The sequence below is a fragment of the Anneissia japonica genome, unplaced genomic scaffold (genome assembly GCF_011630105.1).
Source record: "Anneissia japonica isolate Jap-2015-1 unplaced genomic scaffold, ASM1163010v1 scaffold287715_len1027211_cov185, whole genome shotgun sequence".
NCBI classification, from domain to species: domain Eukaryota; kingdom Metazoa; phylum Echinodermata; class Crinoidea; order Comatulida; family Comatulidae; genus Anneissia; species Anneissia japonica.
This window is the reverse complement of record NW_022724789.1, coordinates 272,210-290,575: the sequence shown is the minus strand read 5'-3', so window position 1 is coordinate 290,575 and position 18,366 is coordinate 272,210. Positions and strand designations below refer to the sequence as shown.

General features: G+C 34.0%; 2 protein-coding genes across 7 annotated transcripts in view; one reads left to right on the top strand and one right to left on the bottom strand.

The window, feature by feature from the left end:
- LOC117112555 (GTP-binding nuclear protein Ran-like) overlaps positions 1–6,671 on the bottom strand; it is a 9,441-nt gene extending 2,770 nt beyond the window's left edge. Inside the window, exons 1-6 of the mRNA XM_033255637.1 lie at positions 6,579–6,671; positions 5,225–5,292; positions 3,147–3,231; positions 1,986–2,111; positions 1,228–1,415; positions 279–449 (exon numbers count right to left, since the gene is read on the bottom strand). Coding sequence (XP_033111528.1) covers positions 279–449; positions 1,228–1,415; positions 1,986–2,111; positions 3,147–3,231; positions 5,225–5,272 — 618 coding nt within the window. The 5' untranslated portion in view covers positions 5,273–5,292; positions 6,579–6,671. The remainder of the gene's footprint in view (positions 1–278; positions 450–1,227; positions 1,416–1,985; positions 2,112–3,146; positions 3,232–5,224; positions 5,293–6,578) is intronic.
- Positions 6,672–6,908: 237 nt separating this feature from the next.
- Positions 6,909–18,366, top strand: part of LOC117112559 (syntaxin-like) — a 42,433-nt gene continuing 30,975 nt past the window's right edge. For 5 of the 6 annotated variants that reach the window (XM_033255645.1, XM_033255649.1, XM_033255647.1 and 2 more), the window contains exons 1-3: positions 6,909–7,113; positions 9,569–9,649; positions 10,914–11,013. In XM_033255645.1, the coding sequence (XP_033111536.1) occupies positions 7,084–7,113; positions 9,569–9,649; positions 10,914–11,013 (211 nt within the window). In that variant the 5' untranslated portion in view covers positions 6,909–7,083. The remainder of the gene's footprint in view (positions 7,114–9,568; positions 9,650–10,913; positions 11,014–18,366) is intronic. The other variant, XM_033255646.1, reaches the window with a different exon arrangement.

Genomic DNA, 18,366 nt, shown 5'->3' with positions numbered 1-18,366 from the left:
GCCTAGAGGCTTGGTCTAGCCTAGCTAGGTAACATCGTTCGTTCATACATATGTATATTGAGCGTTACGTACGTATTAGGTCAAAGGTTACCACAAATTTAACCCAACCTCTATTTTACGAATCCCCCGATTTACATATGTCCTCCGGTCCCGTACTGTACGAGGTAAAATCGAGGTTCTACTGTACATGATTTGTTAAACTTTTAAGATGATTAGTAAGTCAAAACAACTAAAACATAAAATATTAAGATATATAGTTTTATTTTAAGCATACTTACTGCTAAATCGATTTCGTATTGAGCAGCCATGCCAGGGTCCATCAAAACCTCTGGTGGTTGAAGGGCAGGCATTTCAGAAAATTCCATGTTTGCATCTCCGCACAGTTTTTTTGTAAGCCACAGGAATGGTTTTTCAAAGTTGTAATTGCTCTTAGCACTGATATCATAATACTAATATTAACAAATGAAGTAGAAAAAAAAAAAATTAAAAACTTTCTTATCAGGAAATAAGAAACAAAATTAGAAAGAGTAGTAAGTTTCAAAAGTACTCTGCCGTTAGGAATTCCTCAATACAATCTTTAACTGTCAATCAATTATGGAGTCTTGCATAAAAGTACAACACAACAGATATTATCTTTAAGAGACTGTAATGTAATTGGATTTATATAATACTTTCTTCCGAAATGGTCTCAAAAGCACTGAGGTGTGAACTAGCTTTTAGAGCCCAGTCACACTTATATCAGCCCATGGCCACCTTAACTACAGCCTACTCGAAATGACTGTTCCATTTGCGGTTAGTATTCAAGTTGGATCAGGGTCCCACTGCGAGCGTTTATACTTCCTCCTTTGGACGTCAAGATTGACCGCTATCAAAGCGACCCAGTTTTGGTTTACGTTCAGGTATGAAAATGAGTCGGCTTAAGGTCCTGCATTGTGGGACCTGAGCCGACTTTAAAGTTGGACTAAATTTAGGTTGGCTCTGGGCCGGCTTAAAAGTTATTGATTGCTCACACTTAAAAAAATGGTGGCCCTGAGCCGACGTAATTATTAAGTGTGATGATCTAAAATTAACTCTTTCACCTTCAGGGAGATGGAGGTGTCAAAGGAAAGAGTATGTTTTGTACTCTTCTAAAAATGATGAAAATAATGGATGACAATTAGGTTTACTTTGGTTTATATTGTCCATAATGGTTAAAATCCTTATATAATGGTTAAACGTATTGCTTACTTGTAAGTTCTTCTTCCTGTGGAACGTTATGCTCTTCGCCTTGACCTTACGTTCCTTAATGTCGACCTTGTTCCCACATAACACAATCGGAATGCCTTCACAGACGCGAACTAAATCTCTGTGCCAATTTGGTACATTTTTATAAGTGATTCTTGAAGTTACATCAAACATGATGATGGCACATTGGCCTATTAAAAAATATAGAAAGAATTTCTTATACGTTTTTTTTGTGAAACTGCCATAAATATAGAGCATAAAATTTTATTACTGCACACGAATGACATTGCAACATCACACTCTTTATCATCATGCAATAGGATCACAAGCAAGAATTATAGGGTGCAATTTTTTTCTATTGTTTTTATTTGTCAATAACCATTTTCCCCCCCAAATATTTCCTCTGCCTAGACATATATGCAGGAGAATTTTTTTTAATATTTTGATCATCGATGACTAAAACCTTATTTTATTTATTACACAATCAATATTAATAAAAACTCACTAACAGTAACAGGTTGAAAAATTATAAGCAGTCCTTAATTTCAACGTACAATAAAACTAAAATTAACAAAAATTAAAAAGCATATACATTTTTACATTGCAGAGGTTCTAGCATTTGGAAAACTCCTCATCTTGTACTTTTCACACAACTGCAAATTCTCAGTCACAATAATGTTATTTATGATATTAAAAAATGATGATGATTACAGATACATTATAAATATATGACAAGACACTTTTAAAGTACTGATAGGTACCTTGTATATAATAACCATCTCGCAGCCCACCAAACTTTTCTTGTCCTGCTGTGTCCCAAACATTGAAAACAATTTCACCTCGGTTTGTGAAGAACGTCAGAGGATGAACCTCAACACCCAGAGTGGCTGTAAGTGAAGGCAGGCTTGTGAATTTTTGTCAGTTAATAACACATATAACTAATTCCTGCATATGTTTAAAAATTTGTTGTGCTGTTGCACATGCAGTGAACATGGAGATCACGGTTGTGGTTCTCAACAATTTAGCTTTTGCAGACCCCTCGAGACATGTCTTCAAAGACCCCCATGTTTAAGTATTACTCTTTGTTGATATTCCACCAGTAAGGTTATAGACAGAAGATGATTTGCCACAAAAGTACAAAATTAAACAGTGGCGGATTCTTAAATTTGAAATAGCAGGGTGCCCAGAAAGTCAATTTTACAGACATGGGCCGATATCACATCAGCTCCAACCATAACTGAGGTACAAAATGTTACTTCTAGATGGGTGGAAATGTCACGTTCAAGACTCAAAATTTGAATGCATGTTTACACCCATTATTTTTAATTTTGTAAAGATTCAGGACCCCTAATTCTGCATATGTCAAAGGTATCTGATTATTGACAAGGCACTTAATGATTAGCAATAGATGTTTAAAACACTGAAGACAAGAAATGGTCGGACGGACGGACCCCTTTATTACTTTGGCAATAAACCACGCCATGGCTACTGTTCCGAAGATTACATACAAATTTAAGGTGTTGATTGGTGGTTGACCCTAACCTTTTCAGTCTCAATATCTTATAATGCACTACAGCATGTCAGAACAATATCCATTTCAATTTGTGTCCTTATTATGCATCTGTTAAATGGATAGAGTAAATATTTTTTTGTTTTATTTTTCAAATTGAAAGTTTACCAACTTAAATTAATTAGCATTAAACTTAAGGGTTTGTGTCAAAGTATGAAGAACCCATACTAATTATGCATCTGTTGACAGCATAAATTGTTTAATTTAATATTTTATTCATTTAAATCCAGAATAGGCAATTTGAAATATTTTAATTTATTTTCCCAGTTATTATCCAAGCAAGACAGTTCATCTTTAATAAATACATGATTTTAACCACAAAATCATGCAGCATGTAATCTTAGTAACTCACCGATATATTTCTTTTCAAATTCTCCTGTCAAATGACGCTTGACAAAGGTAGTTTTACCAGTTCCTCCATCACCAACAAGTACAAGCTAAACAAGGAAAAAACAAAAAAGATACAAAAAACAGTAAGGTTCCATGACAAATAAATTAGATTATCATCCCCACCCGCATCACTTTAATCAGAATCACAGATATTTTTTGTTATAAATCATAGCATATTGTTTCTGTTGTCTTGTCTGTTCAAAGGCTTAATTACGGCTTGCTATTTATTTTAGGAGTGAAGTTGAAGTGCTTGGTGTTTAAGATGCTTGCCTTCCAATCCCAGGGTCCTTGGGTTCAATTTCTGACAGCAGGATTTTTCTCATGAGATTTAGTTAAATTACAGCATAAATGAACCCTGTGAGGGGACAGCAGATATCTACAGAGCATGACACCCAGTATAACGAAGGAAAAAAATTAACCAGGATTTACCTGCTTACCTTACTGATGCTTACCTTATTGAAAATGACAAGGCTGAATTTCTACATAATTAATCATCCATATTATGCTCTTAGTGCAAGTTTCAATGGCCAAAATATGAAAGACCATACAGTGCTAACAATACAGTTGAAATGGTGGTTAACATGTAGAGGTATAGAAATGTCTGGAAAATAATCTTTTGATAGCAGTGGCAGATCTAGGAATTCAAAATAAAGGGAGCCTAATGGGAAACTTTTACAGATAGATAGTGGGTCCAGACGACCTGAGCCCTCTGGTTGGGGCTGAGGTATAAAATTTTATGGTTATGGTACCTCCCTCATTAGAATATGGATGAGAACAACCAACACACTCCTGTAGTAAGACCTTTCCAACCGCACACATGTTCTAGGAGCTAGTGAAGTGCAATTGTGGCAAAAAAGGTATCTAGAATGGCACGTTGCTAGCTCACTGCAAATGAGCAAATGTTGCGTACACGAAGACGTGTACATGTGCGGCATCAGACAAAATCTGTGAGAACGCTCAACCAAAAGTAGCCTCCAATTTAGAAAGTGATGATGATAATTTATCAGCCACAAAACATAACCCCAAACTCCCCCACTTACAAAAACAGGGATGTGACCACTGGGACATAGTTCTACCTAATAAATGTTAATGTTTCTGTCAAAGCAACTTGCATTTAATAATACCACCTAGCATATATGAAACTGTAATATGCTTGATACTAGGGTTTTTACAAAATCTCTCAATTTGTGTTATCATTTGAGGCGAATACTACGATATAATACCATAAAAAATACCAAAAATAGTGTTTTCAGCTCACTTAATTTTTGTTTCCTGTCAATTATGTAATTTTGTTTTAGTCTCAACTCAGAATGGTGATTTTGGAAGGGTGATTGTTTAACCACTTTTAATATTTTATTAAAAGTGTCTATTTTTAGGTAAATCCATTATCTACAATAACATTATTATGATCCTGCCTCTCAATAACAAAACAATTCATGACTGTGTTTTTTTGCCAAATGCTTTTGTTTTAACCCTAAACTCAAATGTACCGGGATAGTTACAAACATAGTTACAAAGTATCGGTATTAGAACTTAGAAAACCAGCTAATTTTGTACTAAAAAAAACTTTTTACGAATAGAGGGCAGCAGACAATGACATGTTTAATGGCGAATATCACTGTTATTACGAATTTTTTTATAATAATGCGATGGGAAAAAATATTCAGTGCACGATTTCCTTTCCAATGATACCACATAATACTTGTTTTCCAAGATGGCGGCCAGTTATCCTTCTCGAAAAAAATTGGCACCAACGTTGTTCTTGTTCTGAGTCGAAAAAAGCGTTGTTGCCATAAATTAACATGAATTGTGAACACTATGACATGAACCCTATTAACAAAATTGGCCAATGGTTCTTACTCTCACTGACATATCTGTGCGGCAACTTGAGCAAGACGATAGTGGTTGGAGTTATGACGTCAGAGATTTTGGGTTAATTTTGAATTCCGAATGGCTGCACAATGGGCTCGGGGGAAAAAAAAAATTTCACAGATATCTTTTTTTGCAATGTAGTTGCCTCATGTCAGTGTGTCGACTTACCTTAAATGTTGCTGCTACTGCATTTTTCAGGCTTCCCACATTTGCCATGATAAATTTGTATGCAAATTCTGTAAGAAAAATAACTATACTATTAGCATCAAGAGTGGAAGATACCCTGCCTGCGCAAGGAATATATCCTCCACACATAAATTTGGCCTAGAAATCCGTCCACACATTTCAGAAAATATTGGGTGAGTTCCACGCAGATTTTGCCGAAAATTAAGCTTTGACATAAGGGCACATAGAAAAAATTATTAGATTATCACTCTTTTTTTTTTTAAATTGATGAGGGAGAGCGGTTTTTTTTTTTTTTTTTTTTTTAATCGGTACAATAAATTATTTCGCTTTTGTTTTTATCAATGAGGGAGGGACTGTTTATATTTGGCCTGTACCTGGGCCGGTAATAGTAAATATTGTATAAAAAATGGTTTAATTTTATAGTTTTTTAAAGAAAATGTATTTGAAGTCACAAAATTGCATTGTTGTTTTATGCTGCTGAAATAATTGATGCAGCAAAAAAAATTTTTTTAATTCCTGCATCAATATTTCGCCGAATTTTTGACGCGGGCGGGAGTGATAATTAAATTTTTCTATTTGGCCTATTCTTAGTATATAAACAATGTATTATATGCAGTAATTACAATTCTGTGCACCTATTTTTCACAAAATTTTGAGCTGGTTTTTGCAGTATCATCCACGCACTACTGCGTAATTAAAAAACATTTTACAGAGTATGGTCTTTGTCCATATGTTAAAATAGTAATACGTCCAATCATATACTTTGGCCTTTGCTATTTCTGCTACTTGCCTAGGGCCATGCCTTGGTGTGACAACTTCCAAGGCAGGGGTAACATATACTCAAAGACCTTTCACTTCAGTTACTTTAAATATTACAGTAGCCAGGTTTACAGAAAAACCAAGTATAATAATTTAGGGCTTATCTATTATAGGCCCAAGGCATGGGTTTTTAATTTCTTTTTCTTTAATGCCATCTCAAATTTTATTAAAATTATGTAACTGGAGAGCAAAACAAGTAAATCTGAGTTAAGTAGACATGTAAAAATACATAGTATTATTAAAATGTGCAAAAAAATGTAACAAGCACAACAGATTGATATGATTATTCGAGATTTAAAGAAAAGGTCAACTGGCTGAAACCGGAACATGAATAGGCTTACTGACGACGATGCACAAATACTGTACATCTATCTCTACCCAATTACTAATTCAAAACATGCGCACTGAAAATAAACAGATTCAAATTAGCAACAGTTTTTTGATGATTACCATCATTCAAATGGTTAATCTCACATATACAAATCAAATATTACTGTAACCACCCTAACGTCCTCACCTGTATTTCAGAAATAGACCTGCTTGAGAACGTTTTGTCCCGCCTGAAATTTGGGGGCAGTTCAGAAATTTCAAGAATAGTTAAGTGAGGCACATTTTAGAATGTTTTCAAATAATATATATTTAAATATAAATAATCATAAATAATAATATTCGCCAAAATATGTTATATTTACATTTTATAGTAATAATTAATAAGTTCTCCTATCTTTTTTATTTTGGTATTTGTATAATTTCTAAATCAAAATTAAAAAAAATATACATATCAAGCTCGAAGTAGTAAAGACTGTATTATGCAGTCCATTTTCCAAAATTGAAATCGAGATGGTCCGCTTACTAAACTGGTCAAAGGTTCTCGGATGATGTGGGCGACGCCTGTATTGTTGAAATTGGTGAATATTGGGGATAATCTTATTTGAGTATTTGCTCTATTTTGGTGGATTATTAATACATTTTTGGATTATTAAAACCGCTGCCTTGTACCTTAAAACATAAACTATTACAAAATGAGGGATAGATTAGGATCACTGAAAAGGGTGAGTAGATATCATTTATATAAAATGTTATTGATCGTAAGCAAGCCTGCCAAGCAAGGCTAGGCCCTAGGCCTCTTGCTTGGTAGGCTCCTCCTAAACAGAAACTAGCTAGGCCTAGCCTACCTGCATTGACTAGGCATACTACTACTATTAGGGCCTAGGACCTAGTTCCCTGCCTAGTCCTACCTGTCAAATTATCAGCCAACTTAGCCGGGAATGCTTACATACTCGGGTACTGTTAGGCTACCAGTTATGGTGTCATTCTAATTCTTAGTTGAGTCACGGCTCTTAACTCACTGTAACTCCACTATTCACTAAAAAGTTATTTAAGTGGCGCTGAGGGCTGGTTTTCTCATCATTGACTGACATTTTTTTAATTTTTGGAATTGTAAAGCAAGATGTACTCTAATTTTCCTGATTTTCTGGGTGTTGCATAATTGCGAACTAAGTGTAACTCATATGATTGATGTCTTGTTCGGCCTCCGTCCAGTTCATTTATATAATTACAAACTATTAATTACCTAACTTACCGGAGGTTTATTGTAATTTGTATGGAACACCAAGTAGAGTAATAAATATGAATTTTGGTATCAGATCACTATTTTGTTACATGGAAATCAGTTTAATAAATTTAATAAGTTGAAAATGATATAAAATGTGTCTCTGTTTATTATTTTAACTTTATTGACGATCACTATAATTTATTTTGATTTTTGAAACATTGGAAACAGAGATAACAATTCCTGGGAGAGGGAAGTGTTGGTCATTCTCTGAACCCCTTAAAGTAGGGGATTTCATACCAAAATGTTTCATTGCTACAAATTTGTTAAACTGATTGAAAGCAAGTTGAAAAATGTAAACATGACTTGACCGGTAGCATTGTAATATTAATTTTAATTGGCAAGCAAAAAGGTGTTGGTAGTACAGAAGGCCTACATGTAGTAGTAATCCCATGCCGGTAAGCTGCCATTAGGATAAGAATTTTGAGGGAAACCATGGATTTCTATCCTAAACCCAATGAATATCCCAAATGTTTTATTTGCCCTCAGCTTGAAAATTTGTGGAGGAGCTGTGGTAGCAACTATAGTGTCCCTGTAGCTCCACTGCACTTTAACTACAGACAACATGTACAAGGGATGCATACAAACATGGCCCTCTCCTGTTGAGGTGATGGTCAGGGCAGGAAAAATTATTTGAATAAATACAGTACTAAATGATAATAGCAATACTAATAATGGATTAAGTCAAGCTTTCACTACCAAAGTACAGTAGAACCCTTATTAAGGAACACCTTTCAGAACTGACTGAAAAAACTGTCCACTGAATAGGAGTTGGTCGTAGTGTTAAAAAATACATACCCTCACTTCACAGCCAAAATGAGTGTGTCTCCTTAATAGGGGCATTTTCAAAAGAGGGGTTCTACTGTAATAAGAGTGCACAGTTTACAGAACAATAGTAGTACTGTAAGATAGAACTGAATTCCCTATGGAAGTCCTTGGCCTAAATATTAAGGTAAATCAAATTAATTACTATAATCAATTACTCTTAGTCATTGAATCTATAATTAGCAAACCTGCACTCCCTTGGGAGTACAGGATACAGTAGTCTGCTGTAATAATCCATTTGTAGATCAGTAGATTGCTATTAACAAAAGTATATTTTTTTTCAGAAATTTTGTTTGCAAAATATCTATGGAGTGGTTGATTGATTGATTGATGGGTTGGTCAATAAAATATGTGCAGAAGTCTGTACATGGAATACTCATTTTTAGTTTTGTGCTGCCTATTAATATTATTGTCTAAATTAAAAAAAAAAAAAATATCAACTTTCTGTGCCCATTTGGTAGTGTACAGTACACTGTACCTTTTTGCTGCAATGCATACACAACCGTTAATGTCCTACCAGTTACAGTACCCATTTACAGTATACGATATTCACCTGGGTAGGGAAAATCAAATGTAGGTAAAATGCCTTCTTAAAAGACAAGCAAATATCACAGCGGGCATTCAAACTCCAGGACCTCATCGTTATGTTAAAAATGTTAAAATATAGGGGAAGGTAGGAGAATAACCCATAACTTGCAGCGTCATTGTGCGGGATTGCATATAGCCGTGGCCGTCTCCGTGACTACTTAAGCGGCTGTAGAGAGGTGCCTAGTTCATATTCATATCATTTCACAATGTCAGGGGCTAATATGAACCAGCATCGGGGTAATGTCCTACTCATCCGAAAGATGCAATGGGTTCTCTAAAGTACACACAAGCCAGATGTGTACACACATTGGACGGTTCATTTTAAGTGCTTATCTGAGACTGGACTCTACCAACAAAAACCTATACAAAGAGCAACTCAAGTCAGCATACAGTAGATGTTATGGCTTTAAATAATGAGTTACTATATGTTGATAATGACTAAGTACTATTACAGTACTGTATCTATTTTTAATCATGTTTAGACTGATGATGATGAAGAAGATGGGCTTGGTCCGGATGATGTTGCTGTCAATATGGACACTATGGACAAATTCTTCGATAAGGTTTGTAGTTTTTAGCATACTGTAATTTTTCTAGAGCCGTAGCTTGGTGGTTAAAGATATTTGCTTTCCAATCCCAGGGTCATGGGTTCAAAACCTGTCACTGCTGGGTTTTTCTCACAACAAAAAAACGCTCCGCTCCATAAACCCTCAAAAGAGCTCGCAGTACAGTCCTTTTTTTTCGCTACCCTATATTTTCGCAATTTTACAATTTGAGATATTTCGCGTCATTTTATTTTTGCAATTTTATGATCTCCAGTCATTTTTTAACAGGATGCAGAAACCTACCATTACAGTATGTTCTATTTAGCCTATATTATAGCTAGAGCTTCCGATTTTGGTGGGGTTCTCACAATTTTTTGAGCAATTTCCTACCCTCCCGATATTTAGCCTAGCTACCTTTGGGCCAACAATGGGTAGGCCTAGGCCTACAGTACTACAGCCTAAATGATACTGTACAGTATTTAACTTTTAAAAAATGTGATTGAATGAGTGAAAAATAATACACAAAGAAATCAGTTGAAGGAATCAGTCTTATACTACCGTACAGTAGCTAGGCCTATACAGTACATTGCTTTTGAAGACAAAACTCATCATCCAGAATTTTGCTCACTCTAAATTTTCATGATTGTCGTTTTATCACGAAAATTAAGGCGCGCGCGAAAAAGAGGGCGGTACAGTATTTATAAAAATGGGTTTATATAGTGATGTTCATACTTCTGTAACTGTTGGATATGAACAAATTAACATAAAAAAAATTACAGTATTTGTAACATAATAGCAACATGGTTTCTTATCAGTGAGGTGGTTGTGCTATTTTTTAGTGAAAGATTACAGGTTTGTTAACTCAGACAGTCGCCATTGGCAGTGGGAATTTTGGCTTGTTGCCGCCACAGAAGTTCTCGTAGTAGTGTAGAGTACTTGAATACTGTTGAGTGTCTGTTTCGTTCGATTATTTTTCTTGCTGCATTTGTAATTTGGTCTGCCTTCACAATGACTGTTTAATTAATTGTTAATTTAGCAAACCTGCGTCAAATGAAAAATTCGTCTGAACTGTTATTAACGTTGGACACATCCAGATTTCGTATTCAGAATGCGTCATGGACGTATTCTGGATGCATCAGACGTGTCTAAGATGTGCAGCATTTATGGACGGTACTGTACTAAATGTATGTACTTATGGTTATTTTTATTTGTGAAAACTGAAACATTCTGTAACAAAATTAAAATTTAATAAATTGTTAATTTGTTCATGATTTTTGATCAGGTGGAAGAGATACGAGAGAACATTGACCGTATAGCAGATAATGTTGATGAGGTCAAACGAAAACATAGTGATATACTATCAGCTCCACAGCCAGATGAAAGTAAGGATCCTCACTTTTCAAATTAAAAAAAAAAAAAGTATTTTTTTTTTTTTTATAACTGGATGTTATAATTTTAAGTGTAAGTATTTCTTTGTAAGTAGTTTCAAAATAACATTTTGTCCACAAGGTTATTTGGATTATGTCCCGTATGCCTCAGTAATTGTACAGTATGCCTAACTGAATTTGAAACATGCATCCCAGAGTAGGACCATAATTTTAAAGCTTCAACCCTCACAGTGGCTTTTCTCAGGTTGGTTGGCCTCGATGATTAGGTGAGGGGTGCTAGGTCACAAAATAAAGGTGATATAAAAATAATTCAAGACATTTTCAATGGAGGATACCACTGGGGGAGCAATTTTATTTTGGTGGGGGGGGGCATTCTCCCTCATACAGCAAATAGTTTGGTCTACTATATTTTCCATCATTAATTTTTATTCGTTAGTAGAAAAATCTTATGTCAGCATGCCAAAAATAATATAAGAAGATAATTATGTGATAAAAAAAAAAAACTGATTTATACATAATTTTTTCAAATTAGTATTCATGATTTTTTACCTGTAGCTTATTAAATATTCATTTTACACCTGGAGTACATACAAAGTACACATGGAACAGATTTCATATCATTTAATTGTTGTCAAGGGATTTATATTTTTCTTAAATATTATGGTCATTCATTTTTGTGTTTAGAGTGAGAATCTGCTGCTATTATTGTTGTTAATTATGTTGCTTGGTGATATATGTACCATTACCATGGATGATGATTACCTAACTGTAGCATCATGGTTGCTACAGTATATACCATTAACATTTACCTACTTAAATGCAAATTAATGTTTTTTTTGTTTTTTTTTTAATGTTTGCTGTTGGATGGTGTTGCTGTAGTATTCAGTAAATATTGTATAGTACAATAATTCGAATCAGCTACAATTAGCTTTTTTTTAGCAAGTTTACTAAACTTTATTTACTATTTATGGACAAAAATTCTCTGTTTTCTTGATAAATTTACAGGCATTGATTTTTTATTAGATGTATAAAATATTGTTATATTAGTACTATAATTATTGATTTTTTTTTTTTTTTGGACAAGGGATGAAGGTACATTATGAATGTTACTGTACAGTAAAACAAATATAATACTGTAGAGTGTACAGTGACAAAAGCCTTTTCTTCACTCATTGAACAAGATTTTTATATACCTGCGAACCTGCCGCCCTCTACTTTAATAATGATGATTTCAAATATTTCAGAAATTATTCTTTTAATTTTTATTACGTCCGCCACTGCCTTAAAATCTCCAAAAATAACGTATTTCTTCCTACTGTAATTTTTATTTAACCACCCCATCGCTACACTGTTTACATTCATCGATACAATTTTATTTTAATTTTCTACTCCTTCTGGATGTTTTTGGCCAAAAATATAAATTGCTAAATAAGAAAATAAAATTTGCGGAACAAGATATAAACAAGAGCAATCACTCACTAGTCCACGCGTTAAACTGAGGTTACAGTACCTCTGTTCAGCGTTAATGCTTTGTTCAGACAAGGCTTTTTGTTGACACTATCAAAACATTCTTAAATCATGGCGGAAGAATCCTACGTGCTTAAATACAGTACACAGTGGCGTAAGTTATATTGGGTTTTCGGCAAGGGTTCCTAATAAAAATTAACAAAAAAATAAATAAATAAAATGTCTTAAAATTGGAAAAAAATTTAAAAAGCAAGTACGCAATTCGAACTTAAGACCTTTGATTTTCTAATTCCTTTAGAACACATCGCTAACCGACCGCGCCATCCATGCGATGTGTCCTATTAGTGGTAGGTAGTAATGTACAGTCCTTGCTGAAACCCTGTTTTGTTTTGTAGTGTACTGTAGGGGGCACCCTTGAGTCAAACTTAAAACTGGGTCGTGAATGTTTGTTGGAAATAACCTCTACAGTAGTTTATGTGTTCACAAAATTTCCTGCACGTCCGTTCAAAACTGGCGACGCTGGAAGCTTTTAAATTTCTGGTAACAACAAGAACAATAACAGCAACAGCAGTGAGGTTCTGGAGTCCGCCTTCCGCGGACCCAAACAAGTCTTGCCTTAGTACTCTCATCGAGACAGTGGTTGTGTACTCCATCTTTATTCTACTGTGCCTGTAGGAATAGTAGTAAAACATTGCCGAGCAAGTAGCGTGAAGTAGATGAAAACATGATGCTCCCCCTGGGTGGGACGCTGGCACACCTGAGGCGTACTCCCAGTAATTTGCTGGTACCATTTGATACAGCTGGATAGACTGATGCAATAGAAAAGTGCCTTGCTAAATTTTTGGTGGTACTGTACTCTCCAATCCATAATGCCTCTCCATACTAAGTTCAGTAGCTATCTACCTAACACTGCTGTTTGTATGCCCATGGCCTTAATTTCTGTATCAATCTTGCGTAGCCCTGCTAAGGGTGTGCAGTATGCTTAACACCGCTAACTATGCAAACCTCCATCATAGCCTTAGATTATAATTCTTTGAACCGAGTGTGCTGTACTGTGTGTAAAGTTTACTAGACTTTAGAGCAGTGATTAAAAAAATCTCATCTTTCTGTCTCTACTGTAAATGTAATTAAGTTTTTTGTCATGGAGGTCTTCTACCGTTCTTCGTTTCTTTCATGGCTTCCTTCCCAGTAAATTATTTACCAGGACATTTTTTATCGCTATTGTTATTGTCATGCCAATGTAGTGACCTTAGTCTCTTAATTTGGAAACTACTTAAGTGATAAAAGCTTAACTGTATCCTATCTGTTAGGTAGCACTTTTCTGTTAATATTGTGGGAGGTACAGTTAGTCCTGTATTCCTTTTAAACTGTTAATGATACAGCTGAGTGATAACATGTATTGCATTTTAAAGTGTTAGAAACTGATAAATTATATTGACCAGTTATTATGCTTATGATATTGATAAACAAAGTTCAAATTACCTAACCTATCTTCAGCAACTTTCTAATATTTAATTAGTATTTAGCAGATAAACTTGCCAAAATGCTAATTGAGAATTTACAGTAATTCATGTTACTGTGTATTGACAATTTATAAATTGGGAGCGGTAGGTTATAAAGTCTAAAGGTCATATATTGACAAATGTAAAGTCCTGTGTGGGTAGTGTTTAGTTTAAGCTTTGTATAGAACAGAAACGCCCATGTTAACACGCAAAACCCATCTTTGCTCTGTAAACAATTATTCAAGTTGAATCATTGTTGAATGTTTTGAGTAATATATAATTGAACCCTTGGCTAAATTACTGGACAATGGCTATCAATTGACCCTGTTCACTGCTACTGCTAGGCCTGATTGAAGATCATTTTAGGTGTAGGGTCAAGGAAGGAGTTGCGAGCGACCCTTGTGGGCTACTGTACAAATAGTTCCTGCTGTTTTAGGCCAAATAAAAAAAATTATTGGTTTCTCTTCCCCTCGCACATCTATTTTCTCTGCCTCACCAACTTTTTTTTTAAAATTCTACAATAGTATGCGTTGGATTAGATGCTACTTTAACAGTGCTGTGCTTAGGCACAACTGGGATCATTCCATAGGCTACAAACTCACATTCCCACTGAGCATGATCCTATAATTTTACTTTTCAGCACCATGAACAAAGTAAACCAAACCAAAGAAATTATTTCAAAAATTAAATATTTTTATTTTCATTCAGAAAACTATCAGTTAAAGATTTCCATTTTCATTATGCCTGCAATTAAAATATTACTCCTGGTTGGTGAAATCGTCATTGTAATTCACTTAAAATACTGTACTGATTTTGATTAGCATTTCCTAGACAATATTCATTTTTTTTTAATTAAAAAAAATTCCTCTAAATGTTATATTTAATTATCCAAAATTCAGGTTGGATGGTGATGCTAAACAGGTAATTTTTTTTTTTATTGGCCTTTATGGAATTTTTTTTCCCCGAAATGTCTTATCTTATAAATTTGTTTATTCTTGATGTTTGTAAATTATTGATTATTAATTAGAAATGAATATTTAAAACATTTAAAACACACATGCGGTATGATGAGGATACTGTTGAACAGGTAGAATAATGTATCCACTTTGGCTCATTGCCAAACAAAATCTAGCTCTTTTTTTTTTCTCTACCTTTTATCATTGCACAAATTTATTTTTATCACTTTGAATATTACCCTGAGCTTGGTCTTGAATGTCTTCTGAATACAAATTTATAGTATAATGAATAAGAATTTATACACAGCTTTTTTAATGATTTCCTATTAAAACCTTGAAAATGAAATATATTGTGGTATTCCCATTTGCAACGCCAGTAGAAGCAGGGAAACTGTAGGGACCCATTGGACAGGCCAATACTTCCAGTTGGCCATGTCTTAGGCAAAAGTAGAAACAAAAAATGCTTTCTCATGGAATTTGAATTTGTTTTGTATTTCTCCAGGATTTTAAAAGATTTTCACAATTAAGGCTTATGCTAAGCTAAATTTTCCCATTTTTGTGCATGCGTTTTAGCAAATACGCACATCACAAACCTCTACCTGTCCGGCACGGAAAAATCTCCAGGAATTTAACTTTCACAACTTTGGACAGTACTTTCCTGTCTTTTTGAGTGATGATCTATTCAAAGTTTATTACAAATTGTCTTCTTTATTTTTTGGGTGGCATCTAATATTCAGCTCATTTTTGATGATATTAGAACATGATGCTCAGATCTACAGTGATAAATTATACTGTAGCCTATTCTAGGATGGTCATATCATAAGCGGGATGGTGGTGGTAAGATCCAGTTAGCATTGATTCAGATCATGTTCAGATCTTTTGGTTAAACATGATGATGCCTAGATATGATGTACTGACAGCGAATTTGTAATCACTCACGAGAAGACTTTGTATTAAACCGCATCTACCACGCTTCAGCGATCAATGCAGACTTCTTATCAATATGGAAATACAGTTACATAGCCTGTTTATTGACAACTGACAGGGATCAGGGATCGTCTTAGAAATTTCAAAATATAGTTATATAAATGCAAGCCGTTTCAATTGCTCGGGATCTAGGATATTGCCTGATACATTTATGAGAAATGATGAGAAAAAATTCTGTAGAAAAAGCAATCATTGATAAAACGCAGGTTCAGGGAACAACAAAATGTAAATTTAGCAAATAATACACTGTCAGTGTCAGGAAAGCGGAATTAATTTATAATTCATTCCTTTATTGGTTCTCTTTGTCCATTTTATTTATGAAGCTACTGTAGAGTCCTCAATAACAATTGAATCCCAAGGGCTTTTCATCTTAATAGTTTTGACTTTCTTTGTTCTCTGGCCGCTTGAGTGGTTGGCGCAGCGGTTAGGTTTCGATATCTAAACCTTGAGGCCGGAGGTTCGAATCTTCGCTGTGAATTTCGCTTGTGTCCGTGGGCAATCGTCACAGTCCATTTTTTTTAAGCTCTATTAGATTTGGTTTAAATGGCTCAGTTTGATGTTTTTTTAAATCGTATCAAAATGCGATACAGTATTATAATAATGTGTTAATTGTTGCTATACATATTGTTATAGACGTCAGTGAGTAGTAAATTGTTGATGATGTTTACATTACAACTTCCTGATTATTCAAACACAGCTATCCTGACCACTATGGTCGTGGCGTCACATCTGAAATGGAGTGTGCTGTTTGCCTTCTGACCTATTTCTTGGAGTGAATAATAATAATTATGGTAGAACTTTTATATCCAGAATTTTTAAATTTTATGTTCAATCTACAATTTCTTATGCCACTGATGCAATGATTCATGGTTTTATACATCACAAATATATACGCTGTATTTTTATTTTTAAAGTTTGTAGTTTCTGTGGAGGTTTTGGGTTTAGCAATAACCCTATTAATTTTCTTTTTTTTATCATACTTAAATATTTTTTTTCTATCTAAAATACATTTTTTTTGCTTAGTTATTATTGTATTATTGTATTTATTGTATAAAAATTGTCAGTTCTTAAATTTATTATTAAACATTAATTTGCCTTTGGGAACTACCAAATGAAAGGTTTTCTCTACCCGTACCTAGTTCTAACTTCACTCTATAAGAATAATATTAAAAACAATTAATTACCGTAATACCATTAAAAAAATATCTCCTAATAAAACATCCTATATTTAACCATTCTCTAAGGAGAATATTTGGCATTTATTGAAATGCCGTTGATTTACATCCTTTAGATGGCTAGGTCTAGCCAAAACTAAAGAAGGCCACAAAGAGACCAGAAACAAATAAATCAAGATCACTTACTATTCTCAAAAACAATTGCAAAAATAATTAATTTAGCTACTTCTATCTGTTTTTTTGTATTCATTGTTATTTTCTGGAAATCATGCTTATCATTTTATTGTTAATGTAATGAGTCAGTGTATTATAGTATTTCAGTGTCTGCCACTATTTTTCTCATGTTTAATTCAATTTACTAAATGCAAACATTTATTGCTTATTTCAATAATTCATTTTCAGTTCTTTGTCGGCTTTTAACAAATCTAATATAAAATTCCATAATGATGTGACATTCAGTAGTACACTAGGGGATTGGGCTCAACTTAATAAAAATTCTTTCTAAGGAAATAAACCCCCTACTTATATAGTGGAACAGCCTGGTTACGTGTGTCAGATGACTTGAGTACTTATAGAATTACCATTTACAATACCAATAGTTAATGAAATATGAAATATTCCCAATGCGATCGGGTATTATTAAGTGGATTGAGATAGAAAAAAAATATGTATTTTAAATATGAATTTTATTCAAACACAATCAATGAAACTTTTCCTAATTTTTATGATTAATTTATTAATTAACTACTGGCCAAGTTGGGCTTAAATTTTTTACTTTATTATATTTTGGTTTTCTTATTTCAGTTAACATTATTTAAATATTTTTATATAAATCTGTAAAATTTCAAAATGTGTCATTAAAGCGATTAAATTATGTTGCTATTTTGCATGTCAAATGACATTTCTTTTTTTCCGTATGTAGACATAAGGGTGGATCCAGAAAACAATCTTGGTAGGGTTCATGTTATTTTCGAAGCACCGAGCCAGGGGGAAGGGAGATGGATGGGGGTGGTGTGTGAAACTTTTGTTTTTTATTTTAAGCATAGACAGCTTGTTTTGGAGTACTGTGCTCCTCTTTTTTTCTCTCTTTTGTGGCTACCGTAGCCACTGTTACCCCCTGGATCCGCCCCAGCATAAGTAAATTTGATAAAAATATGGAATGTAGCTAAAGCATCCCTCAATGTTGAATTGAATTCACTTGAGCGGTACAACTGTAGTACTAACAACAACCTCAATGTAATGAAATTAATTAACATATTA